Raw genomic sequence first — 23,703 nt, 5'->3', positions numbered from 1 at the left:
CATCCCGTGACCTTCATCCCGTGACCTTCTCTTTTGGACCGCGACGCCGAGGGTATAAGAGTAGCTGCCCCCGGACGCCAGGAGAGAGGCTCCGATTTGTACTGTTGAGTTACGTGCTCTCCCGTCTCTCCACTTCGGTCGACCTGACCGGCCGCTCTTTTGCTATGTTAGAATAAACAAGTTGTTCTGTTACCAGTCTTCTCATGCTTTGCCGGGACCTTCGGATGCTTCCAGTGCCCCAGGCCGCCAGGCCAACGCTACCCTTGGGGCTTGCGACCCATTGGCAATAACGGGCGTCAACACCGAGACCCCAACAACTCGTGCCAGCGGTGCGATTCCAACAACGTCTACAGTGGCATCGGCCGCAGCGGGAGGAGTGACGGCCCAAATCGGAAGTGATGTCGTATCACCAAACATGAGGCTCTATAACGTAAAACTATTCCAATATGTTTTTATTCCAATCTTCTGACATCGAATTTGCGTAACCGCTAACGTAACCATCGGGCGGTCTCCCACAGAGTTGTCTGAACGGACCAATCAAACGCTCTCCTTGATCATAGGAGTTCGCTTTTGTTTGCTTGAAAAATGAATAACATTTCCTACAATGAGCGGCTTGTCTTATCTAATTGGCTGAAAATAGGCGAGGTGCACCCTCAAGTGGAGAGGGATTTGATAGGGGCCGAGCCAGTGCACTGAAAATCGATAACCGGATGAAAAGGGTGGTGCCGGCGTCTGAGATTGGTCTGCTTGCCTTTACTTAGCTTGAGGTGGCTGGTCGAAAATCGCGGCGGCATGCAACGGAAGCTTAAAATGACGGTAAAACGGATCCTCTGCAAGGAAGAGTTGGAAAAACAAGGTCGTAAACGTGCCGAAAGGGCTCGAAAACGTTACATGGCCACGCAAAAAGTTTCATATTACGCAAATAAACCCATGCTTCCCGGCTAGTGCGAGTAGCCAGTGCCTGAGCGATTGGCAGCAGCCATCTTTTATTCCTTTCGGAGTGGGGCAGCCTGAGGCTATTCAGAAGAAAGTCCAGTTTTGTTCGGCATATTAATGCATCTTTAACGAATACACCTCACTCTGACACGGTGAGTTTTCGCGATATTGTGACGTATCGTGACAGGCAGGTGAAGTGGGTGCAACCCGAAAACTTTTGACGAATAGCCGAGGGCTAATCGCGAAAAGGTGTCGCATCAGAAAGAACTTTTTTTTGTTCGGTCAAATCATGCATAATCAGTGTGTACCCGTCGTATCAGATGGGGAGCTATCGCGGTTTTCGTGACATCGCGTGACAGACAGGGGAAGTGGGACTGGCCCAAAAAAGTTCTTGACCAATCGCAGAGGGCTGATTGCAGAAATGGAACAGAAAAATTTGGAATAGTTTTACGTTATAGCGCCCATGGTGGCCGGGAGAACGCAATCGCAAGCTTCAGAGGTACCCAGGCACTCGCCGCGGAGTAAGGATGATGGGCAGGCGGATGGATTTTTCACGTAAAGGGCAGCAGAACCGTGGCATAAAGTGACGACAGTAAACGGAAGCAGAGAGTTCCCGCGGCGCGCACAAGTGGCCCACGGCGTCAACAGAACATATGAGTTTGAAGCAGAGTTACATGACACAGGAACCAGAGTGGCGGAGAAAGGTGCGATATCGATGTCAGAGGCAGCAAAAGCATTAGGAGAATAATGGTCGTTAGGCTCAAAACACGGCACTGATAACGTCAGTTCGGCACGAGCCCAGTCGATAACAGCTTGTTGACAGATAGAAATTTTCCATCCAAGAATAACGTCGTGGGAGGAGCGAGGTAGGACGACAAATTTGTTAACATACATTACGCTTTGAATGACCACCCGGGCTATGCACGACGCTTAAGGCTGAATGCGATGCGAGGTTGCCGTGCGCAGAGAAAGAGAGGTAAGGGGGATATTCACTTTGTTCAAATTGCGGCAGAGTTTCTCTATATTTATAGAAATGGTGGCTCCGGTGTCGATAAGTGCGTGCACGGTGACGCCGTCTACGGACAGTTAAATGTTGTTCGCTGGTGCAGAGTGTGGCCTTGAAATGTTCGGCCTTATAGCAGTTCTTGCCTCTGTAACTGCGACTATTAGTCTTCCTCTCGGGCTGGGCTGGGTCGGCGAACCATAGGAGAAAAGGATCGGTGACGTGGGGAAGGCGACCGGCGTGAATCGAAGGGGAGACGACTGTAAGACGAGTCGGCAGGGAGGTTAGATGGGTCCTGACGCGGACGTTGAGTAGGCCTGTAGGTTGAGGAGCCCCCGCTGTCAGGTAAACGGGAGCTAGGACGGCGGCTGAATCGTGCTACGTGGCCCGGAAAATGGTAGGAATAGCATATCTACCGGTTATCAGATGTACGCCACAGGTTGACAACAGGGGCTCCAGCGACAGAGTAAAGGACGACAATGGGGCGCGAAGGTGGCGGCGGCACATGGAAGGGGTGCCGGTGGCTCGGTAGGCATCAGCAGCCGGAGGAGCCGGGCGTAAGCGTCAGCGTAAGTTAGCGGTCCAGCTGCTGGCTGCGGAGCAGGGTCAGATGGCAGCGCCGCGGCAACTTGCGTCTGAATGACGTGACGAAGCGATGGAGCCAAGGTTGTCGACGACTCGGGTGTGATATTCGCCAGAGAGAGTTGGCGTACAACTTCCTGACGGATGAACTGCTTTATCTCCGGCATTAAAACAGAGATGTCGGCAGCGCCGCGGTCGAAATCCAACGGGGTAGATCCGCGGTGTCCCGCTGAGCAGCGCGTGTTGATGCACTCTGCTTGCGAAGCTCGTCGTACTCCTGACAAAGCTGACTGACCTCGGCAATTAATCGTCCGGGGACTCTTCGCGACGAGAATCTGGAAGGCATGGTCATCAATGCCTTTCATGACGTGCTTGATCTTCTCAAGCTTCGTCCACAGATAAGTTGACGCGCTTGCAGAACGAGAGCACGTTTTCAGTAGAACTGGTGAAGGTCTCGTCCTGGCGTTGAGCTCGACCACGCAAGCGCTGCTCAGCGCCAAGCCGTCTACTGGCGGGACGACCGAAGACCTCAGCCAAAGTTGTGAAAGCCGACCAGATGGTATAATCAGCTTCATGATTGCGGAACCATAGGTTTGCCACGTCAGTCAAGTAAAAGATTACATTTGTGAGCTTGGCGCGGTTGTCCCACTTATTATGGGCGCTTACAGCGTCATATTCGGCAAGCCAGTCTTCCACGTCGTGGTCGTCTGTGCCGCTAAATATAGCCAGATCGCGCTGGCGGATGACGCTAGATCAGACGATGGCCGGGGGAACGGGAGCAGCAGCCTGGGACGGTCCCGGTTCATCCATTGCAACAGCTGGTGGTAGCGTCCGACTGCAGTGTTCCAAGATGTCGAAGAGAAACCCAGCAGCTCCATCAAATACAACGGGGGTGTTCGCCTAGAAGCATTAGGTCTAAGTTGTAGCGGTAGGCTTAAACAGGTCGGCGCTAAATCGAAACGGGGAAGCAAGCCCTTCTCGTCGTCTTCTATTCTTTCACCAGCACCATGCCCACTGTGCAGTGGCTTCGGTACAATATATATATATATATATATATATATATATATATATATATATATATATATATATATATATATATGTGTGTGTGTGTGTGTGTGTGTGTGTGTGTGTGTGTGCGTGTGTGTGTGTCAGGTATCAGGTAGCATATGTGGTTTTATTGACCAGTTGCCTTCACCCAAAAAGATCAAGTTCTCGTGACGCCTGCGGCAAAAAGGACGTACCCCGTCCGCCGCCAAGGTCTGTGAGTGGTGGCGCTGGCTAACACTCCCTGGGTTCGGCTAGGACACATAAATATCCAAGAAAGTGGATGGAGCAACAGCGCCGCGGGAGCTCAATTGGTAGAGCATCGCACGCGAAACTCGAAGGTTGTGGGTTCGGTTCCCACATGCGGCAAGTTTTTTTTTTTAATCGTCTTGACTAGGTCTGTGTCGCTTACTGGGTTCTTGCTAATTACACAGTTCTGCATTCTACTCGCACCTTCCTTTCACAAGGGCTTCAACATCTGCGTCTTTCGATGATAATATTTGCAATGAGGCAGAAGTGTGTGGTTGCTGTCAATAATGTCGCGTACACTTCGTTTGTCGCAATTCTTGATACATTTTCAACATGCAGCCAAGCCCAGGTTCTAATCCACTACTAAGACAACAGGATTTCTGGGCATTGTCATGAAACGCATTTTATAGCCAAAGCTTTATATGACTAACGTTCTCTAGATTTTTCGCCGTTCGGCAACAGAAACTGATTGAGCGATTTCTAGTAACCCAACGAGTGCAGTGTGGCGTCGCAGATGTCAAAATGCGGAACGAATTAGAACGCTCGCCGTCAACACTAGCGTGACGTCAAGGTTATCGCAGTATATACCCAGGAGAGGTATTGGCGCTAAAAGCAGCTGTGTTATCAATGGAGCGGACACGTATAGCTTATACAACCGAAGATCATAATGTATACTAGCAGCGTCGGAGGGAACAGCAACAGTAATGTAAATGGCACCGGCGCGAAACGACCATCGGACAAGAACGTTCCCGCGATTGTGAACGAAAACGACAATCGCGATACCAGGAACTTCCGAACGCGCAACGACGCCAGAGTCGCAATGCAAAAAATGACAACCATACCACTCTGTCAAGATGGAATGGCATAGAAAGATCTTTGCTTTTCTTTTGAGATCTTTGACTGTTGTCCGCTTTAGCTACCGTTTCATCTGCACAAAGTGGAATGATTGTCTTTTTTTCCATGACTTCCTTTTTTTGGAACTCAATATACGGTACAACAATATCCCTTGAGGTTCATAACACCTCTGATTTTCCATGCAAATATTTTGTTAGGGCAGTCAGCTTTAGCATTACTTCGAGCTTTATGCGACAACCGCCTGTGACCTGCTTACTGCAGCTGCAACGTCCCAGCCATTTCGGCGTCTCACCCTTCTTCGCGATCCTCTTCCCGTGCGCCAGGCACCACAACACGGGTAGCGGCGATGGCTTCCGCTCTACGCCTGCCCGACGGCTGGAAAACCGTCATCGACGACTCCGTTCCCGTCGCGGCAGTCCCGGTAAAGCCGCTTGTAGTGGTTGACGCAGCCTGCCGTAGAATATTTTCATCAAGTAAATAGAATTTTGATACTGATCCCTCATTATCAGAAAAAAAGTTCAACACTCTAGGCAGAAAAATTCTAGTTAGGCAAGAGCAAATAATTTTGTAGTATTCATAAAGATATTGTATACTATTTCGAAGCTTCGGTCAGCGGGCCATATGACTTAAAATTACTTTCGCGAACCTTGTCTTTTGAGTTGTCAACTCACGGAATCAGTATTTCTTCCAAAACAGGTAAAATAGCTTAAACTCATCATACACCTTGTCATGTGGCACTCACCAACGGATCGCGCGTCTTTTGAGCTTGTATATGAGAGCTTGTAAGATAATTTAGTCGCAGAACAGAAGTGGTGTTGCCGAAAGCAACCAGATTTGTACACGTTACAGAAAGAAGTAACCGATTACCATTATAATTACCGCGTTAAAATATAAATAATTACAGTTACAGATCAGTGCCCGACAGAAGTGGTCGTGCAACTATTCAAACTTAATCATCACTTTTACGTTACTTTCCTTCCAACGTTTATTGACGTTATGCAAATACAGAAAACAAAACAAGCTGGCCTTCCTTTTTCATTTCATGCTTTCCCGCCTTAAAGCGCTGTATGTATTCGCTATCAGAAACTGTTAAAAATTTTGTATCGTAAGATTCTCTCGTCTCTTTTTGAAGACATGGAGACACTGAAAGTTAATTCGATGTGCACGCTCAGGGCAAAGCCGGTACACCTTCTCCACCAGTACATCTTGTACACAAGACTACAGTTATTGATTACCGCGATGATCACCTAAGGTTCCCTTCGGAAATGCAGTGCTTCATTGTCGCTGGGGCTGCTAGAAGGTGCTTAGGTTACAGCCGATGAAATTCTGGAAAAATTGCCCACAGGAAATTTTCTGACATCACAGTCCATGGACTCCCTCCCCATCGAACCTTTGCAGCGCTGGTTCAACTCGTTAGTCACCATCCGGTGGAGCGTCAACAAATTCACATGTCGTTCGGTACGCACAAGTATGACGCCAACCCACTCAAGTTGTCCTTTCTTCAGGCAACTCAAGGACGCTAAATACCTTCCCAGCGACACAGCCACTCAGCAACGACACAGGTTTCTGGAGATCCATGTTAACTATGTTTGGGAGGGCATCTACAATGTTGGCTTTCTATAAATGCACCGACAGCAATGCCTTTTGTCTAGTATGGCATCTGGTATTAATACGGTAGGCCTCAGAGGTAGCAGTTGTGTTTTTGCTGTAGAAAGCAACTTTCGGAAAGATGATCGCAAAGTTAGAATGTTGTTCACCCGAAGCAAATATATGAGGAAGCAGCATTACTCTGTATATACAATTTTCCGGCTGATTTCAGCAAAGGAATGCCTATTCGACTGTTAACCGTAACTGCGCTAGATCATGTAAAAAAACCTGAGGCAGCAACATGTTTTACAAATGTCCCTAAATACAGAATGATGACGATGATTACTACAATTTTGTCCATAGCTAGAATATTTTAGCCGATGCTTCATTTGTAACGCTCTATGGTATGTCGGTGATCAAAATATCTACGCGGTCTCTCACTACAATATACCTATAGCTTTCAGTTCTGAAAAAAACTTGGCTGTAGCAAACTTCACGTAAACCTTAGCAAAATTTGTAAAACGATGATGTGAAAAACTTACGGCTTCACTCCCAGTAGGAAGTTTCTATTTAAACAACAGGGGAACTCTTGTACAAGCCCCATGTACTAAAGGCGGCTGATAAAGGTTGCATGGCATACTTCCTGGCACCCAATTTCCTAGTTAATGAGTGAAGATGTTTGTCTTTGATCTAACTTATCTGCAGTAACTTAACCGTTTGCGGGTTTATATCTTGTTTGTTTGTTATATTGAAATTAGTTGTTAGCGACGATATTGGAAACTTTTTTTTTTCCTCCACAATAACGTATTGTTGATGCAGCAGCGTTTAAAAAACTGGACATATAGCAGATGGCTGATTAGCACTCTTCATAAGAAAAAAAATTTTTGCGGGGGCTATTTATATGCTTTGGTTGCGAGTTCAAGCTATAGGTGGCACCAAGTTCGCTATGTGAATGTGGATATTAATGTACACACTGGAACATACACAACGGCGCTTCGTTTTGAGCTAGCTGTGCCGATTGTGTACTAATAAAACACTTTGACTGCTGTGAATTGATAATATCTCGCGTTTCGATGCTGCATTTTTTACGAAATGCATACAATTCTCTCACAGTATACGATAGAAACGCAAACTGTTTTGGTTCCGGTATTTCGTTCACTCTTTGTGTGCGTGCCCGATTTGCGTTCTGCGTTTTTTTGTGGCACTCTAATGGGGAACTCAAGTTTCTGCTATTCTTTCTCTGGTTATAAAAACAATATTCTTCATGTACAAGCAAGCTACAGTAGTAAATTATTGTGTACCACACTACCCCGCTTGTACTCTGGCAAGAAACTCGGGTTTACGTGCAAGAACTACGATACCATTATGAGGAAGGCCATAGTGGCGGACTTAGGGATAATTTTGAAAGCCTGCAGCAAGCCTGGAGCCGATGGATATCCAATGCATGATTGATGAGTGTTGTTGCATTTCGTCCCAATAGAAATGTGGAGACCACTGCCGCAATTTGGTGCCTCGAAATCGAACTTAGCAGGGCAGCACGATAGCAATTAGGTCAGTAGGGTGGGTACCGCTTGTACTCTTAAATATAAGTGACTTTTTACCAATTCTCTGGCAAATAAAACGTGGGTACTAAGTTGTGCTGCGCGAAGTGGGCCACTTCGAGTGACAGAATGCTAATAGGATTGCCATTTGGCTTCGCATGCATTTCTTTTTAACGTCGTAGCAGCTGAAGCGGAAAGCACTGCTTGCATGATTTCGTGCATAAAAGTTATGCGAAAAAAAAAATCTGTTTTTCTAGCATCCAAGCAAATTACGTCGGTTTCCTTACATACGCTTTAATTGGCCGCTACCCTCCTTCAAGCTAACAACGCTACGTTGAAGCGCATATTATAAAAAAAAATGATCTTCATTGTTAAGACATCCTTCGTCTAGCGTCTGCAATGTCACACATGATCGTCTCGTAATACTTTAAAATTCCACTTACATCTTGCAGAAAAAACTCAAAGCATTAAAGCACGGAAAGTTTTGCTGATTCAAAAAATGATTTGTGTATAGTAGGGCCGTCCACAAAATAAATGTACCCGTCAAGAACAGTAAAGGAAGGACGCGTAGCCACGAAGCGACGCTCATGCAATCATGCACCCAAGGACAAGTGTATCCTGTGACATCATGTCAAGGCTGAGGAATCTTTTTCCTACCGCTGTATTTTGTTCGCGTCACTGCGGTCGTCTTTTCTGGTAGATTGTGGAATGACCAACCTACGGCGACAAGCCGTCGCTAAAACACTGTATTCGAACCTCGCAGCGACCCCTTCATTTGCATAAAATGGCGCCAAATGTTTTTCGAACATAAGGTCTTTATTGCTCAGCTCAGTCGAGATTGGTGTATCTGCGATTTAGCTATTTATGAAGTATAAAAATGTAGGTGAAAACGAGACAAGAGGTCAGTATCAGTCACTGAGACTGTGAAATTATCAGTACGGGCGCAATTATTGCCATTACAGTGAGAAATTAGGCACCTCGCACAATAAATTGCAATATCACTGGGTTTAAAAAAAGAACGAATGACAATACTCATCATGAATGAAAAATGCCGTGTCCGGGAATCGAATTCAGTGTTTTACAAGGGAGCGATGGAAATAGTGAAAATAATGAGATGTATTGCAGCAAGCTCGCAACATTGCATTATTTTTAATGCCACCAATATCACTACGTATAAACACATAAACGACGTACGTCGGCCTTTTCTGTTTCCCATCGACTGTGGTTGCCACGCCTTTTTTCATATGCTTGAAGCACAATCCAACAATAAAATTAAAAAGATTGTTGTGGCACGACATTGACGAATTGCGCGCTCGACACTTGCAGTTTCTAATACTTTTTCTGAGCAAGGCGTATAGTTTAAGGCAAAATGCTTCTCTACGTCGTCAAAAAAAGCAGACCAGGGGCGCTATTATGTAAACCTTTCCCAATATGTTTTTATTCTAATCTCCTGATGTCAAACTTACTGCCACAAATCTGCCAATTGAAGCTAACGCCTTTTTCGTATGTTAAGAATATTGGAGGAAGCCCCTCTCTCGTACTACCGTCGCGTTCGTATATACTGCTTTATTTTTCGCACTTCTTTAGTGTTCGCATGCTTATGTGAATTTAAGACTACACTGCTGAGTAGTTCAGGCAAGAATCACTGTGCAAAAATGGAAGCTACCGTGCAAACCTTGAGTTCTAGAAGCTGAGCTCAAGCACATAATGTCAACAGGAGAGCTGAACACCGGAGAACCGCAAACCAAATTCCACATACGTGTACACATAACGAAACCACATGTGATTCAGCCACGGGCTGTCTGACGAAAACAGGACGGTTTTGCAATTGACCGCGATTATCTCCTATCGCAGTGCCCTGATGAGAAGATGTGCGTTAACTGCGTGCACTATAAACTGTAATAACCTTTGGTGGGATTTGATTCAATAAATGCCTTTCAGAAACGCTGCAGCTGTACGCATCTGCTACCGTGTTGGAGCGTCTGTGGTACTGCAGTGTTAAAGAGAGGGCAATTTTCTGGAACCATACCTTTGAAGTCTGTCTTGTTTTCTTTTATGCAGTCTTTAAAAAAGCTTCAGTAATGCTATTCACAAAGTGTTCCCTATTTTACTCGAAAAACCTCAACAAAAGTGGGAATTTCAGTAGTAGTTATATTGTTTGGTATGCTTCCCATAGAGCAGTTTTCTACTGCCGTGCCATAGGTGTAATGACGAATTGTTCACTGCAACATTTCAACTGATATTTTAATATTTCATTTGACATTGTGAATTTTAACTATCACCTCATGATGTTAACCGGGAAAAAGACCTTCCCACGTTTTTGCACATGTCTCACGATTTCTTGCGTCCGTGACACATCTTTTTATTTGCTAGAAAATTGGCAACCGACATGATCTGTAAAAAGTGCCTGTGAGTAATAATATCGCCCGTTTCTTAATATGAGTTTTAAAGCGGGACCGCACGCAGCGTTTGCAGCTCTCGAAAAATTTTTATTCGGTTATTGCACAATAAAAGGCTTCCTATCGATTGTAAAGCCAACGTAATAAAGAACTCTAACGTGCCAAAACTGCACAATGAACGACTCTGTAGTGGAAGAGTATTCAACAATTTCCACGACCTGCAGCAGAACAAGCGAGCGCTGTGAAATATGCCCCAGAAACATGTATAGTATAAACCGGCATTGCACAATAGAGCAAAAGAAAATGTTTTGCAACTCGATCTCTTCAGTTACGCAGAGTGCTGACGCGTACAATAACTTTCGCATTCGCAGCAATGTCCCGCTGAGAAGAGCGAGCACTGGATTAACAAGTATACGGCGCACCTCCCTGGCCGTTCATTTTGCGCAAGGGATGTGCGGAGTTTATTCTTTACGTCAAAAATTACTGGCGCTCTTTAGAGGTACACTATGAGCAGTGCAGAATCAATCGTCAGAACCATACGAATGACCAGCACTGTGCATACTTACTGTTCGCTCTGACCACGGGAATAGAAGGCAATAATATGATTTAAATAACTTGACGCCAAAACATCTGGACTCGTGCTCCGTTACGGAGAGTAAAAACTAGCTTTTGGAATTTAGTGTGCCAAACAGCATATTAAAATTTGGAATGCGCAGATAAAAGAGTATTTTATTTTGTAAACTTCATTGGGCCCTTGTTAATTGTGTAAAACAGCGCAGGTAGCCAAAGTCAACAGGTAATTAAATTGAGTAGAGAGAACGTATAGGGTCATTAAACTTGATTGAAAATGCTGTCGCTTGTTAACGGCTTCAATCGACCCGCACCGCTAGTGCACTTTGTGGGCCGGTCATTTGACCTACTTCATTTTATTTGCGTGATAGAAACTTGCACCTTTGTAACAAAACGTCCCGGAGAATGCATTATGTGCAGCGGTTGTCCGTGCCTTTATTGGTTTTCAGAACTGACTTTAGTCATTTTCAAAGATGGTTTTTTTATGAACTCAGAAATTAGATATGACGCAGAATCTTGTAATTCGTTTGGCTGTGCAAGAGGTTTTGGTGCACTAATGACGAAAAGTTTGCCGAGCCTAACTGGTGGATTTGGTCTTAAAAGTTACCATCACCATTTCTCCTCTGCGCAGTTTAGGCTTAGAGGCGGAGGGAATCACAAATGAGATAAAAAATATCTTTAAAAAATGAGGTATTGAAAACCCACATTATCCGTCACCTGCCTATGGCTGACAAAGCGCAAAGTCTCGTTTGGTCACCATGTGCCACCTTCCAGGAATGCAATGCAAATTTACCGAACGGCATCATACATTGTCAAGTCGGTTCACTTCTAACGCTGCCAGCGACGCCAGCAGCTGGCATCAATAAATTTTCCTTTCGGAAATCATGTACCGAAGTACATGATTCCTTTCTGCTTTCTATGTTGTGCTCTACACCGCAAGTGCATTTGTTATCGTCGTCTATATATCATCATCGTCGTCCTATATTTATATAGACTGCCGGGCGAATGCATCTTCGAGCGGTCACCAACTTCCCCTATTCTGCGCTAGCCGATTCCAAGTTATGCCTCCGAATTTCCTCATTTCAACACACCACCTGATTCTCTGCGTCCTCGATTGCTCTTCCTCTCCCTTAGGACCCATTCTGTAACTCTGGAAGGCCCCCGCCTATTTGCTCCGTGCATTGCAGTGCTTGCGCAGCTTCTCTTTTTCGTTTTGTCGAATACAATATTTGATCTCTAATCCACAGCGCAGCCTTCCTGTCACCGTTGCATCTAACCTTTTTCGTCCCGACACTCGTTGCGCAGTCCTTACCTTCTTAACAACCTTCTTTGCTCATCCCCAAGTGTATGCCCCAATTTTTATTATGTTTAATAACATATTAGCTGAAACTTTCAATTTCCCTTGTCATTATGAGCCACGTGAACTGGAAATGTGAACGAAGCATGGCACGTAAGCGATGATCCATGTACCGTTTCTAAAGTATAGATATGTTTCTTTTTGGTTTTTGTTCCTTTCAAAAGTGCAGGTAACGTCGATTCAGAACGCTAATCCTTCATGGTGACTTAGTATTTAGCATCAACGTACGTTTGTCTGTTAGAAGAAAGGTAGCAAAATAGAGGCAACGGAGGTGCTTTGACACTGCAAGTTTCACTGTATATATTGATCGAGTTGCGATTGTTTCAGGTCGCACAAGTCTGGTCTAGATTGTGAAAGCGTGTCATTTATTTCTCTCTGAATTCAATTTTACGATTGCTGTGTTGCCAAAAGCAAAGTGCTTCGGCCACTCGGTATGTGTTTATTCTTTGTTAATTCTCCAGAATGTGTTTGTGGCCCTCGGACAGAAAGAAGTCTTCTTTAAGAGTTACGTGCATTTCCCTGTGATTCCAACTTATCTGACCATGCACCGCTCACCAACATTTTGCCCTCGAAAACACTATACACACACTTTGTCACTGTAACACAGAGAGCTAGGAGCAACAGGTGCCAAGGCCATGTGAGTGTCACCGACTACTGCTATAGCCTCGTTGAATCAAACAAGCTTAGCGTCATTAAGGTTTACAAATTGCGTTGAATCTGCAGAGCTTTCTTTTAAATATTGCATGTCTTGAGCTCCCGCCCATTACTAAAAGGACAGCCGTGACAGCCGTGACAGCCTAAAATCTGTCAAGTAGCACAAAGTAAGTTTCTCAAACTAGCTTCGGGCAATTTAGTAAGAAAGATAAGCAAGTAATGAGCCTTTGAGATCCTGCTTGCATGCAGTTAAGTGCGCTGAAGGCGTCTGATGTATAGTGGGTAAGAACGTGACACAAACATATTAAAAATGAAACACTCTAATGTTCCAACACCTGCGTGGGGTAAAATTTCTTTGATTTTATAAAAGAGTTTTAAATGTTGTCATTGTATAATCATGGATATACAGAGCTGCATTGTATGCACGTGAATGCCAGAGTTATTCCAATAAACCAACGGAAAAGCAGGGGTCTAATAACAAGTAGTGCGTGAGCTCCTTTTCTTTTAATAACATTGCGGCTTTAATTTCTAAAATACAACAATTAATGGTTTCAACCTAATGTCGGGTCCTGAAGCTGGCGAGCAATGTTAGTGCGGAAAAAAATCTCTATGTTGCAAGAAAACAAGGCAGGCGATAAACCTCTGACATCAACCAGAAATCAAGGTAAAGTTATAAACTTTCTCATGATCCTGTGCTTTTTATTTCTGATATTTGAGATGTTCGAATAGGTGCGCGCTTCAGATTTTCGTTGCAATAAACTGAGCAAGAGAGAAAATCTAATGCCGTTTCCAAAATGTGGAAGCATCGTGCGAACAGTTCAGTTGTCTTACCTGTACCGGTGGTTTCTGTGAGCCCCAGGAAATAAATGAAAGAGGCACGAGAGAGAAAACGAAAACGTTTTTGAGGTCCTTTAAAACGCCTTCAACAGCATTCATAATTGTTCAGTATACTCGTCACGTTTGCTCTCAATTCGAGTGTTCACAAATATTCTATGAAATGAATCAATGTTGATGGTATGTACGGCGTGTTGTAGATTCTGATCGACGTCAATTATGCAGGGGCAACTGCTCTTGCCTAATGATTTCATCTTTTTGTAGGGCATAGGCGGCGACGAGGCAAGGCCTCGAAGTCCCCTCATGAGACCCGGAGCCCGGATCAATAAACTGTGCCGGATTTAAAATAAAGTTGTTTCCATCCATCCTAGGCTGGTTCTTGATCGTAGTCCGTTGCTAGAAGCAGCACAAATCTTTCAGAAGAGAAATAGGTCTGGAGTCCATGGATTCGAAAAGTCATCGCTCTAATGAAGACCAGCTGCTGAGGTCGACCATGCTACCAGTTAAATCAGCCTAGACAAGCCACGGCCGCAACGTCTAGGAACTTCGACAAATAGTAGATGGCCAGACTGGGTTGCATCACTATCCAGCTGTTGCCCTTGCGAGTAGGCTATTGTGATCAATTTCAAAGGAATCGAAGATGGTGTGGGAAATCGGATGTGCATGGGGAGACTACGTTTGCATCAAGTCAGTCGTTCAATAAGTGCAAAGCACTTATTCAACGACTGACTGACAAGGAGGGTTCAATAAGCGCAAAGCACTTATTGAACCCTCCTCGCAAAACAAAGCTTGAAATCATTTCTGAGGCTGTTCCCTCGGCCACCGTGTCCTTTGTCAAGTGTATTATCGATCACGCGTAATACTTCAGGGCCGAATGTGCCGAAATTAAGAAATGATCTGATTGTTTGACTTGCGGAATCTTCTTCTAGTGAATACGAAACAATGTGTTTTTGTACATCATATTCATCAAATTATTCGATGTTGGCGTCGGAGAAATGATGATTGCAGCGCATTTTTTGTATTCGTTGTTCTGGGCTAGCCCCATCTTATCGCGAAAAAGATGCCGCAATTTCGTCCCGATAGTGATGGATTGATTGCGATAGCAAAATAGTAGATGGCAAACGAAGTCAGGATAGTAGTTTTACCGGCCATACAGACATGTAGACGTTCGCTCCCTCAATAAATTAGCAAGCATGTTGCCAAGCGCACAGGTAAACATGAACACGTCTCGGTCGGCGACCGCGGAAGCTCGCTGTCAAAACGCTGGATTGAGGACTCGTGGCAACAGCAGCGAACGAAATTACCTTCGTGCACCTATCGCTTCAACGCGAACGAAAAGTCGAAAGCACAGCGCATACGAAGCTACTGACACTACGCACACTCTGCAAGCATTGCAGATCGCTTTGTTATGAGGCCCGAGCAGGCGCGTCATCAGCAGCAGCCACCGGAGAAAAACGTCCTCCCCTCCCCCCCACTCCCTTGCGTCATCCGTACCACGCGCGCGACAGGAGATGGCACGCTTCCGCCCCGCCTAGCTCACTCGCACAGGCGAGAATGAGCCGCTTCCACTGGCTCACCCTCACACACTTTCACTCCCACATACAGCATATGGCGCGCGGCGACGACTTTATCGCCCTTGGACTTGATGAGGAACCTCACGGCAACGGCAGAAATGCGCCTGGAGTGTCCATATAATTGCTATCTCAATGATATCACGCTGTCTTTCTTTCCGTGGTATGCAATACGCCAAGGATACTCGAAGATGAGCGATCGGTAGTAAGAAATGGCAGTTCTTGTGTTCCATGAAAAACACCCAGCAAATCGCTTAATTATCCTCCGCAACCACGAAATACTCGAGCTCGTTAGATTGGTAGAATGATCAGTCTGCGAGGCTTCCGGGTGGCCTAGAAAACGTAGCATTATGACCAGCGACACTTCCACATCAAAGGTGCGGTCTCAGGGCATATCTGTCTGCTCTCGATATGGACATGTGTTGCCCATTCCTCTTTGAAATTACTCACACCAGGCCGTTAGTCAGCGTCACTACTTAAAATCCACGCACATTCCTTGCGCTTGCCACAGGAAAACACTGCGCCTTACTTGAAAAGCTCCGTCAGGGAAGCTGCCTTTGATTAGAATTTATCGAGAAACTTCCGCTAGTAGGATGCGATGGCAAAAATGACAGCAGTTATTTTTTGCGCAAGTTAAGTCGGATATTCGCCTAAAGCTTCAATTGTCGTTGCAATACTTGGAAGCAGCGTTACCAGATCGTGCTACTATTAATGAAATTGGGCGACTTTTCGTCTGAGTTGGCGCTAAACATTTTTTTTTTGCGTGTATGGTATGAAAGTTATAAACATGGATAATGTGCCTGAGAAAGGCTCGTTATTTCTGGGCTACACTCCTTTCTTAAAGAAAACTAAGGTCGGCACATAAGACTGCTTACCTGTAGGAATATGAAAGCAGTGTAGTTGCTTTGGTGATATGTGTTGTAGCAATTGGTATGAACGGGTGGATGTCCGATCCTCCCTTTATTAATTATGTGTTTTTCTGCGTGTTTCTTGTCCGCGAAAGCTCTCGCCAGCGTTATAACTGCTCCTCTGAAAGAACAAATGAAAACGCGCCAAGCGTCTAACCATGCTCGCTTGCCCGCGAGAAGCACCAATCATCGTCCTTCAATTGGGCATTAATGCTTTTTATTCTGTGCACTCAATTTATGCACATGACGTCGCCCCCCCCCAACCTTTGGCTACACCGTCACGTGCGTGACGATGCGGGCTTTAGGCCGCATGCTTAGTCATCCAGATGGCTGCGACGTTACGTGCGCATTGACGCAGGCACTAGGCACACATTTAGTCAACCAGAACCGTGGAGCCGCCAGGGCGCCAGGCAAGGGTGCGCGTCTCACACCCCGGAGCCCCGGGTTTGATTCCCACCTTGACCGAAATGTACCTAATATTGTTCTTGAAATCATTTTTTTACATTTTTTGTAGCAATCTCCATGAGAAATTTCACGTCAGTCGGGTATTTTTTTTGTGGTTCTACTCTATGCCGCCGGCCATTTCCGGTACCATCATTCGGTCACGCCACCCACTACAACACCGGATTTTCGCGTACAGGGGCATATAATGCTTTCGCAATAAAATAACCCCCAACCCTTACAACTCCTATGCCCAGAAGCCACTAAATCAGGTACGCTGAAGATGGGCCGAACTCCAGATCAATATTTCACGTGATGATTATTCGAAGTTGTCCCTCACATACGAAACTTGGTGGCACCAAAAATGTTGGAAATAATCAGTGGGCCTGCTGCTTACTTAGTTCCCTGCTTCATCAGTTTAGCAACATATTGTAGTTGCAAGTTTGTTATTATTCCTGTTTCTCTGGTGCAGTAATAATTTATTTTACTACGTTTTGTATTGGTAATCTACTGTGCTGTTTTCTTTATTGTGCTCTGTTGTGTATTCTGAAATTGTCATCAGCCGTAACTGTGGTAAATGCTTGTATACCATTGCTCATCCCGTTTATTGAGTTTACTATCAGTAATTGCACCGCCATCGCTAGAAAGGCTGCAAGAAGTTTAATCGTATCGAACGAATCGAACCTGGGGCAATTTCATGCAGCGCTACAGCGTCGGTGCGAATTTTTCTTTAGTTTGCAAATAAGCCCGAGCCCGCGTTTCTCACGGGTGTCATATGTTTTCAAAATTGGCATTTCTTAAAGGCCGGCTTGGCGATCGCTTAAGGGACAAGACATCGAACTAACGGTCCGCTGGTGCGCTGACAAAGTACTTCAGTGAAACGGTGAGCACGAGGAGTGTTCGTCGGCATACGACTTAGGAGAGCCAGACGAAGCAGCGTTCTTTGAGAGGCATTAAATAGTTACGCTGATTCCTAACTTTCAGTAGCGTCGTCAAGTCATTAATTATTAGGCTTAGTTACACGAAACCTTCTTTCAGAATTTTGCTGTCGCACACGCAACAGGCATGAGCGGTCCTTTAGTTCTTCCGTATTTATGTCTACACCTTTGAAACGAGCAAAAACTAAATAAGAAAATTCTAGCCGACTGGAACTTGATGTTTTCGAATATGTAACAAAATTTGGCATTCGCAATTTTGCCATTGAACCCGTAAGCATGGAATTGCGTAATATTTCGGTTATTATGTATTTAAGTATAACAAATGTAGCAAGAAGCGGTAAACTCGTGCTCAACAAACACCGTTGGTACCTTCTTCGTATTCCACAGCCGCTCTTCTTTTAATTTGATTCAATGCTAGCATGGAAAATCTGCATATATCTTGTGAGCAAGCTGAGTAGAAGTCTACTTGGTAAATCACATGGCACAGAGGGCTAAACATGCATGCGATTACATCCGCGGGCTTATAAAGGCTTTCATTCCACAAAGAGCATGAAATATATTCAGTTAAGAAACAAAATCACGTGATAAAGAAAACACGATAATTTAGCGAGAAGACAGAAACAAGATTATATTTTGGATTACGTTGTTTCTTACCACACTCAAAAATATAGCCATATGTATACTTACCGAACAGCGCCGTCGCTAAACGAATTTATAAACGAAGGAAATGGAAAATTGCACATTCCAATCACCTTAGCATCAAACATGTTTCGTTGAGATTATGCCCAGTTGGACCACACAGTTAAATTAATTATTGCAGCGTTCGTTATCAAAGGGAAGCTGAAACACTTTTCGAAAAAAAATGAGGTCCCTGCGGCATTCTACATTATTGAGTCCACTGAACACGAATATCTGCTTCAAAAAGGGCGGAAACAAACACAAACGGCTGTTTTTTCCAAGAAAACGCGCACAAGCGCCTCAGGGCATCGCGTGAACGCCGCTGTTGCCCGGGATTGGTCGGGACCGCTGTGACGTCATTCACGGGGATTGCCGGCCGGCGCCGCCGTTTCAGAGCGTAGCACGCTGTTCTGTTCTGGCTTCACAGAAAATGATGGCGGCAACGGGGACAGCGACGATGTTGAGTGTGCCAACAGCGAGAGCGATGTGTGTGCACCTTCTCGCGCATTGGAAATGTTAGCTGGTACACATGTCTTTTCATGTAGCTGCACGTTCCAATGACGGGAGAAAAAACGCGCTAAAGTGTCACTGGGAACTTGCTGCTGGAAGAATGCCGAAGCACTAACTTCTCATTAGATTGTAAACACGGGTGCGATTCCGCGATGTCAAGCACCTTGCCGCAGCAGGGGTTTTTGCGTGTTGATACACGATCGCGAACATAAGTGCCGCATTTGGCTACTTCAAACTCTTCAACATTATCTGCCTGTGTCACACTGGCTGCTTCAAACTCTTCGGTTGGTGATGGTAGTGGAACAGGTTCCTCAGGGGCTCGGTTCTCAAGCTGCTCTGCTAGAAGCTGAAAGAGTGCAAGGTATGGATGTCATGAATTTCAGCATATCATGCATATCAGCATAAATGACAACAGTTGGATTACTTACAGTAATTGAAATACTTTTGCATTAATTTATGTGATGGATTAGTTGTCTAGTGATTTAGTAATGCAAATTATTTGGCGTCTGTAATTTCATGGCTAAAGTAATTAATTAATTGCGTTAAGTATGCACCAGTAAGCTGTGTACGGTGCCAGAACGTTGGTAGTGTCGTGAGGTGTCGTGGAGGAACATGGGGGAGAGGGCGTGAAATGTTGGCAAGTTTATGTTACCTTGAAGAAAGGTTGGCGTCCCTTTATACTTTGCATTTTGCTTCTTGTATGCATGAAAATTTTTTGGAAGCAATCGTAAAGTAATACCATTACACCATTACTTTTTTGAAAGCGGTAATAGATAATGTAATTGAAATCAGTTAGCGTAATAAGAAAGTCATGAGTAATGTATTATATTTACTTTAAAATAGTAATTTTGCCATGTGTGATGCATAGCTAGTTAAAGGCAAGAAAACATTTTTTGTCCAACAGCGATGCCTGTATTGGGCTAGACCACGTCGAACGCTGACAAGTTCAATACCTCACAACGTTACTTCTTTGTTTCAGCCCGTTCGCCTTGCCACGGGCGCGGCTGTGCCGATGCTCGTTGTTGCGGCATTTCGCTGCTGGTAGCAAGCTCCACCTCGCTTCGTCATAGGCCGCTGTAAGGCCGTTTATTCGACACTCAGGTGATCATCTATTTAAAAAATTGCCGTGTGCACATTAAAACCCTTTTCTTACCCTTTCTCGTCTTGGCGAAGGCCGCTCTTGGAAGTGGCGAGGTGTTTCTCTTGTGTGAGAATATAGACGGAACAACGCCGGGCTTCAGTCGTGCCGATTTAATTGCAATACCGATTGCCCGCATCGCTGTCAAGCTCCGATGATAATCACTGTCAGAGAAATGGTCCGAATCCAGCACGGTTGATTTCGTCGGCAAGAAATTATCTCTCCTCAGCGCACGGACCCACTACGTTGCAAGTTTCTTGTACTTCGGGAACATGTGAAACACCGCATCGTCTCACCCGCCTCTGTTCGCACAGCCGAATGCTGCGCAGAACGAGGGCATGTTGGGCGCCCTTGGCTGTAGGCACTCACGCAGCACAAGAAGGAAGCACAGTTCACGAAAATCGCAAAAAAAAACAAGCGTGAGCGGCGGCAGATCTCTCGTAGCGTCGTTTAGTAGAGCGCAGAACGGAAGGAAACAGGGCAGCACATGCCAGCACGCCGGTCCGGCAGTGCGGTCCCCGGGAATGACGTCACTCCCGCCGGTTCTCTCCTCCGGCTGCCTCCTCACCCGGTGCTCCGGGAAGCGGCGGGGGCGTGTCCGCGGGGGGATTTCGAAAGCGATTTCTGCCCCTTATATTAACAAAACGAAGAAAAACATTTCTGAACCGTAAATTAATAGGTACGTTCTTCCGAACGCCAGAAATTCATGGAAATTGAAAACCGTTTCAGCTTTCCTTTAAGCCAGAAACGTTGTGCTTCCCCGCACATCACTCAATAATAGCTGCAATATGCAATGAAGGCGAATCAATGTCACATACAGTTCTATTGGAATACTGGTAAATAGTGTGGAAAATTGCCGCACAACCCTTTCGAGCACTTGTTACAGAATTTTTTTGCCAGAAACTACAAATCCACTATACACAATATGCTTCGCACTCACATTGGCCATAATGTTCTCTGCATTTTTGAACTTGGTGACAAAATAGTTCTGTCAGGAGAGCTCGAATATTTTCTCTCAGTTCACAAAATACATTTGTAGCGCTCTGGAGCACTTCAATACTTAATATATTGCAATGACTGCAACCAGTAAAGACATCTTAAACTGTGCCTATCATTTAACAATATTCTGCCTCTTAATTTCCCATGAAAGTTTGTAGTACGCTTTAGTTTCGCCTTTAAGGGTCGAACGCGATAGAATTCTAAGATCTCTGACTGCTTTTCGCGCTTCCCTGCAACAGCCGCTTATGTAACCGTAATGTTTACCGGAAAACGCTGACGGCGAACGCTATGCACTGTGGGGTTCTCCTCCCGTACTCTTGAGGCAAAGGCACGACAAACACTGTAGTGCAAACAATCACAAGGGCATTTATTGCACCTTTCATAGATCAATGCCTGCTAGCCGAGTTGCTATCCACAAAACGTGCCGATGGGCGAGCGACAAATCAAGAAGTCCGACTCCCCGCGACCGGATAGCGAGCGAATATGTTCGCCCTATGCTGGGTCCCAACGCGTGGTCGTTCGCGCGTACGGTCACGCGAACGGTGGCACGTTCTAAGGCAGGCTACGCGAGGCGGTCTCGCAGAAGCATGGATCGGCGCCCGCGCGGGACGTCCGCGCCGCTTGACGATTTCGAACCAAAGAGGAAGCGCCTTGTCTTTTTGCGCCCAAGTAACCCCGGCTGTCGGCGGCGTTAGCAGCGCAACACTCGGGCCCTCTCTCGTACTGCGCCTCAACCACTCCGACCGCCGCGGGCGCCAGACCACGCGGCAAAGCCGGTTACAGGAGACGCGCCGTGCGGGAAAACAACATAAATGGGGACGCGTGAGAGTCGCGCATCCCCACATCCCTCCAACCTTAAATCACTACATATTCCGGCGAAACATGTCACACGCTCTAACACAAACGCGTGCTTCGCGAACAAGGTAGTACATGCAACATTGGCCGCACCGACTGAATGTCCACACGCTGTCCATAACATGCGAGCCGCATTGTCCCTGGGTACACCGCTGGCGTTCGCCGGCCACAGCAGCAGCTTTGCAGACTCGACGGCACGATTCCAGGCCAGGACTCCGGAAACGACGACGCAGTAGTCGGTAAAAGCAATCGTCGCTCGGGCTGATGCGCCCTGCTGGCAAGAGCCGCCGTAGCTGTCAGTGACCGCCGGCTCTTTTGTCCGCCGCCGAGGGTTGTGAGCTGGATACAGGAGGCCACCGAAGTCGCTGCGCGGAACTGGCCACAGCATCACCATCGCCCGGGGTGGCTCGATCGTAGTCCGGGACAGCAGCGCAGACGATGTGCAGGTGTCAGCAAGCCAGGGGTGACTCCAATCACGCTGCGTACTCTCAACACACTCGGCAAACACTAAAGTAGTGCAAGGGAGAGGAATTCTGCATGCGCATAGCCCACGCGGTACAATGTTCAACTCGGCTAGCAAGAGATCGGGCAGCTACTCAGATGCTAAGTTCATGTGAACGAAGCTCGCTTCCTTGAGTCGAACGAGTAATTTCAATTCGTGCGAGGCTAAAGAGAATGAGGGAAGCAAATTGCAACACCTCAACGCCACAGTCCACCAGTTTGTGCCCCTCCACGTGCGGCAGGCAGCTTCGCAAAGCCTTAGGCCTAAAGCGTCGCTACCCTGACAACAACCGGCATCCAAAAACAACACCCAAAATGAGCGCAAAACAGGCAGCCGCAAGAAAACGTCAGCTCTGTGAGGTGGTCTTACTCCGCTCGGTGCACACAGCATCCGAGTTGATGGCGCCCACCGTCCCAGACGGTGTCGGAGCGCCCGGTTCCAGGCCGCAGTACCAGTCAGCCCGTAGTGGCACCCATGGCCCTAGGCCACCCGGCTCCCAGAGCCACGACTTCATTAGAGTCAAAGAGATAGAAGAAGCTATTTACATAAGAAATTCGGACCACCTACGAGGCTTCCGTACTCACTCGCTTCAGGCTTGCGAATGCTCCGCGGGCGCAAAGGCTCTCGTACCGACGAATGCCATTAAAAAAAGTTGCGAAATGACTTAGCATGTTGACTTGTTCAAACACAGTTCAGCCACCGTCGCCTCGCCCAAGAAAGCACGCCGCCAACGCTAGCGATCAAAATCCACGCTAGGCCTACGCTTCGGTTCAAACAAAGGTCTCGAACGAAGCAAAACTTAAATCTATCGTCCGATGTCCCAAGAGCCCCGCGTTCGGCGCCAGATGTGGGGTTCTCCTCCCGTGCTCTTGGGACAAAGGAACGACAAGCACTGTAGTGCAAACAATCACAAGAGCATTTATTGCACCTTTCATAGATCTATGCCTGCTAGCCGAGTCGCTATCCACAAAACATGCCGATGGGCGCGTGACAAATCATGAAGTCCGACTCACCGCGACCGGATAGCGAGCGAGTATGTTCGTCCCATGCTGGATCCCAACGCCTGGTCGTTAGCGCGTACGGTCACGCGAACGGTGGCGCGTTCGAAGGCAGGCCACGCGAGACGGTCTCGCAGAAGCATGGATCGGCACCCGCGCGGGTGTCCGCGCCGCTTGACGAACTCGAACCAAAGAGCAAGTGCCTTGTCTTCCGGCGCCCAAGCCGGCTATCGCGGCGTTAGCAGCGCAACACTCGAGCCCTCTATCGTACTGCGCCTCAACCACTCCGACCACCGCGGGCGCCAGGCCACGCGGCGAAGCCGGATTACAGGAGACGCGCCGTGCGGGAAAACAACATATCAGGGGACGCATGAGAGTCGCGCATCCCCACAGCACGAAGGCGAGCTTTGTGGAAAAAATGCAGCCTCTTGTGCGGCCAGCCATGTGGCGGAGGCGAGCGCTATCTGGCGGTGTTGCAAGGAAGCCACGGCCGGTCTATAAATGCTAGAAGCGCTGGAAAAGGGTTTGTGTTTTAGTTTCCGCGTAACATAATT

General features: G+C 46.5%; 2 protein-coding genes across 6 annotated transcripts in view; one reads left to right on the top strand and one right to left on the bottom strand.

Moving 5' to 3' along the window:
* LOC126529477 (uncharacterized) overlaps positions 1–5,053 on the bottom strand; it is a 98,214-nt gene extending 93,161 nt beyond the window's left edge. The window contains exon 1 of the mRNA XM_072287576.1: positions 4,962–5,053. The gene's annotated coding sequence lies outside the window, so the exon portion shown is untranslated. The remainder of the gene's footprint in view (positions 1–4,961) is intronic.
* The window catches only part of LOC129384973 (uncharacterized), a 55,891-nt gene extending 41,910 nt beyond the window's left edge, over positions 1–13,981 (top strand). For 3 of the 5 annotated variants that reach the window (XR_011893700.1, XM_072287578.1, XM_072287577.1), the window contains 2 exons: positions 4,993–5,142; positions 13,876–13,981. Coding sequence is in view for 3 of the 5 variants with exons in the window: in XM_072287578.1 (XP_072143679.1) it covers positions 4,993–5,142; positions 13,876–13,940 (215 nt within the window). In the remaining 2 variants the exon portion in view is untranslated. Of the gene's footprint in view, positions 1–4,930; positions 5,143–13,875 lie in introns of all 5 variants that reach the window. The other 2 variants (XR_011893699.1, XM_072287579.1) reach the window with 1 other exon arrangement.
* Positions 13,982–23,703: the final 9,722 nt, after the last annotated feature.

The sequence above is a fragment of the Dermacentor andersoni genome, chromosome 4, assembly GCF_023375885.2.
Source record: "Dermacentor andersoni chromosome 4, qqDerAnde1_hic_scaffold, whole genome shotgun sequence".
NCBI lineage: Eukaryota > Metazoa > Arthropoda > Arachnida > Ixodida > Ixodidae > Dermacentor > Dermacentor andersoni.
This window is presented reverse-complemented; position numbering and strand designations above follow the sequence as displayed.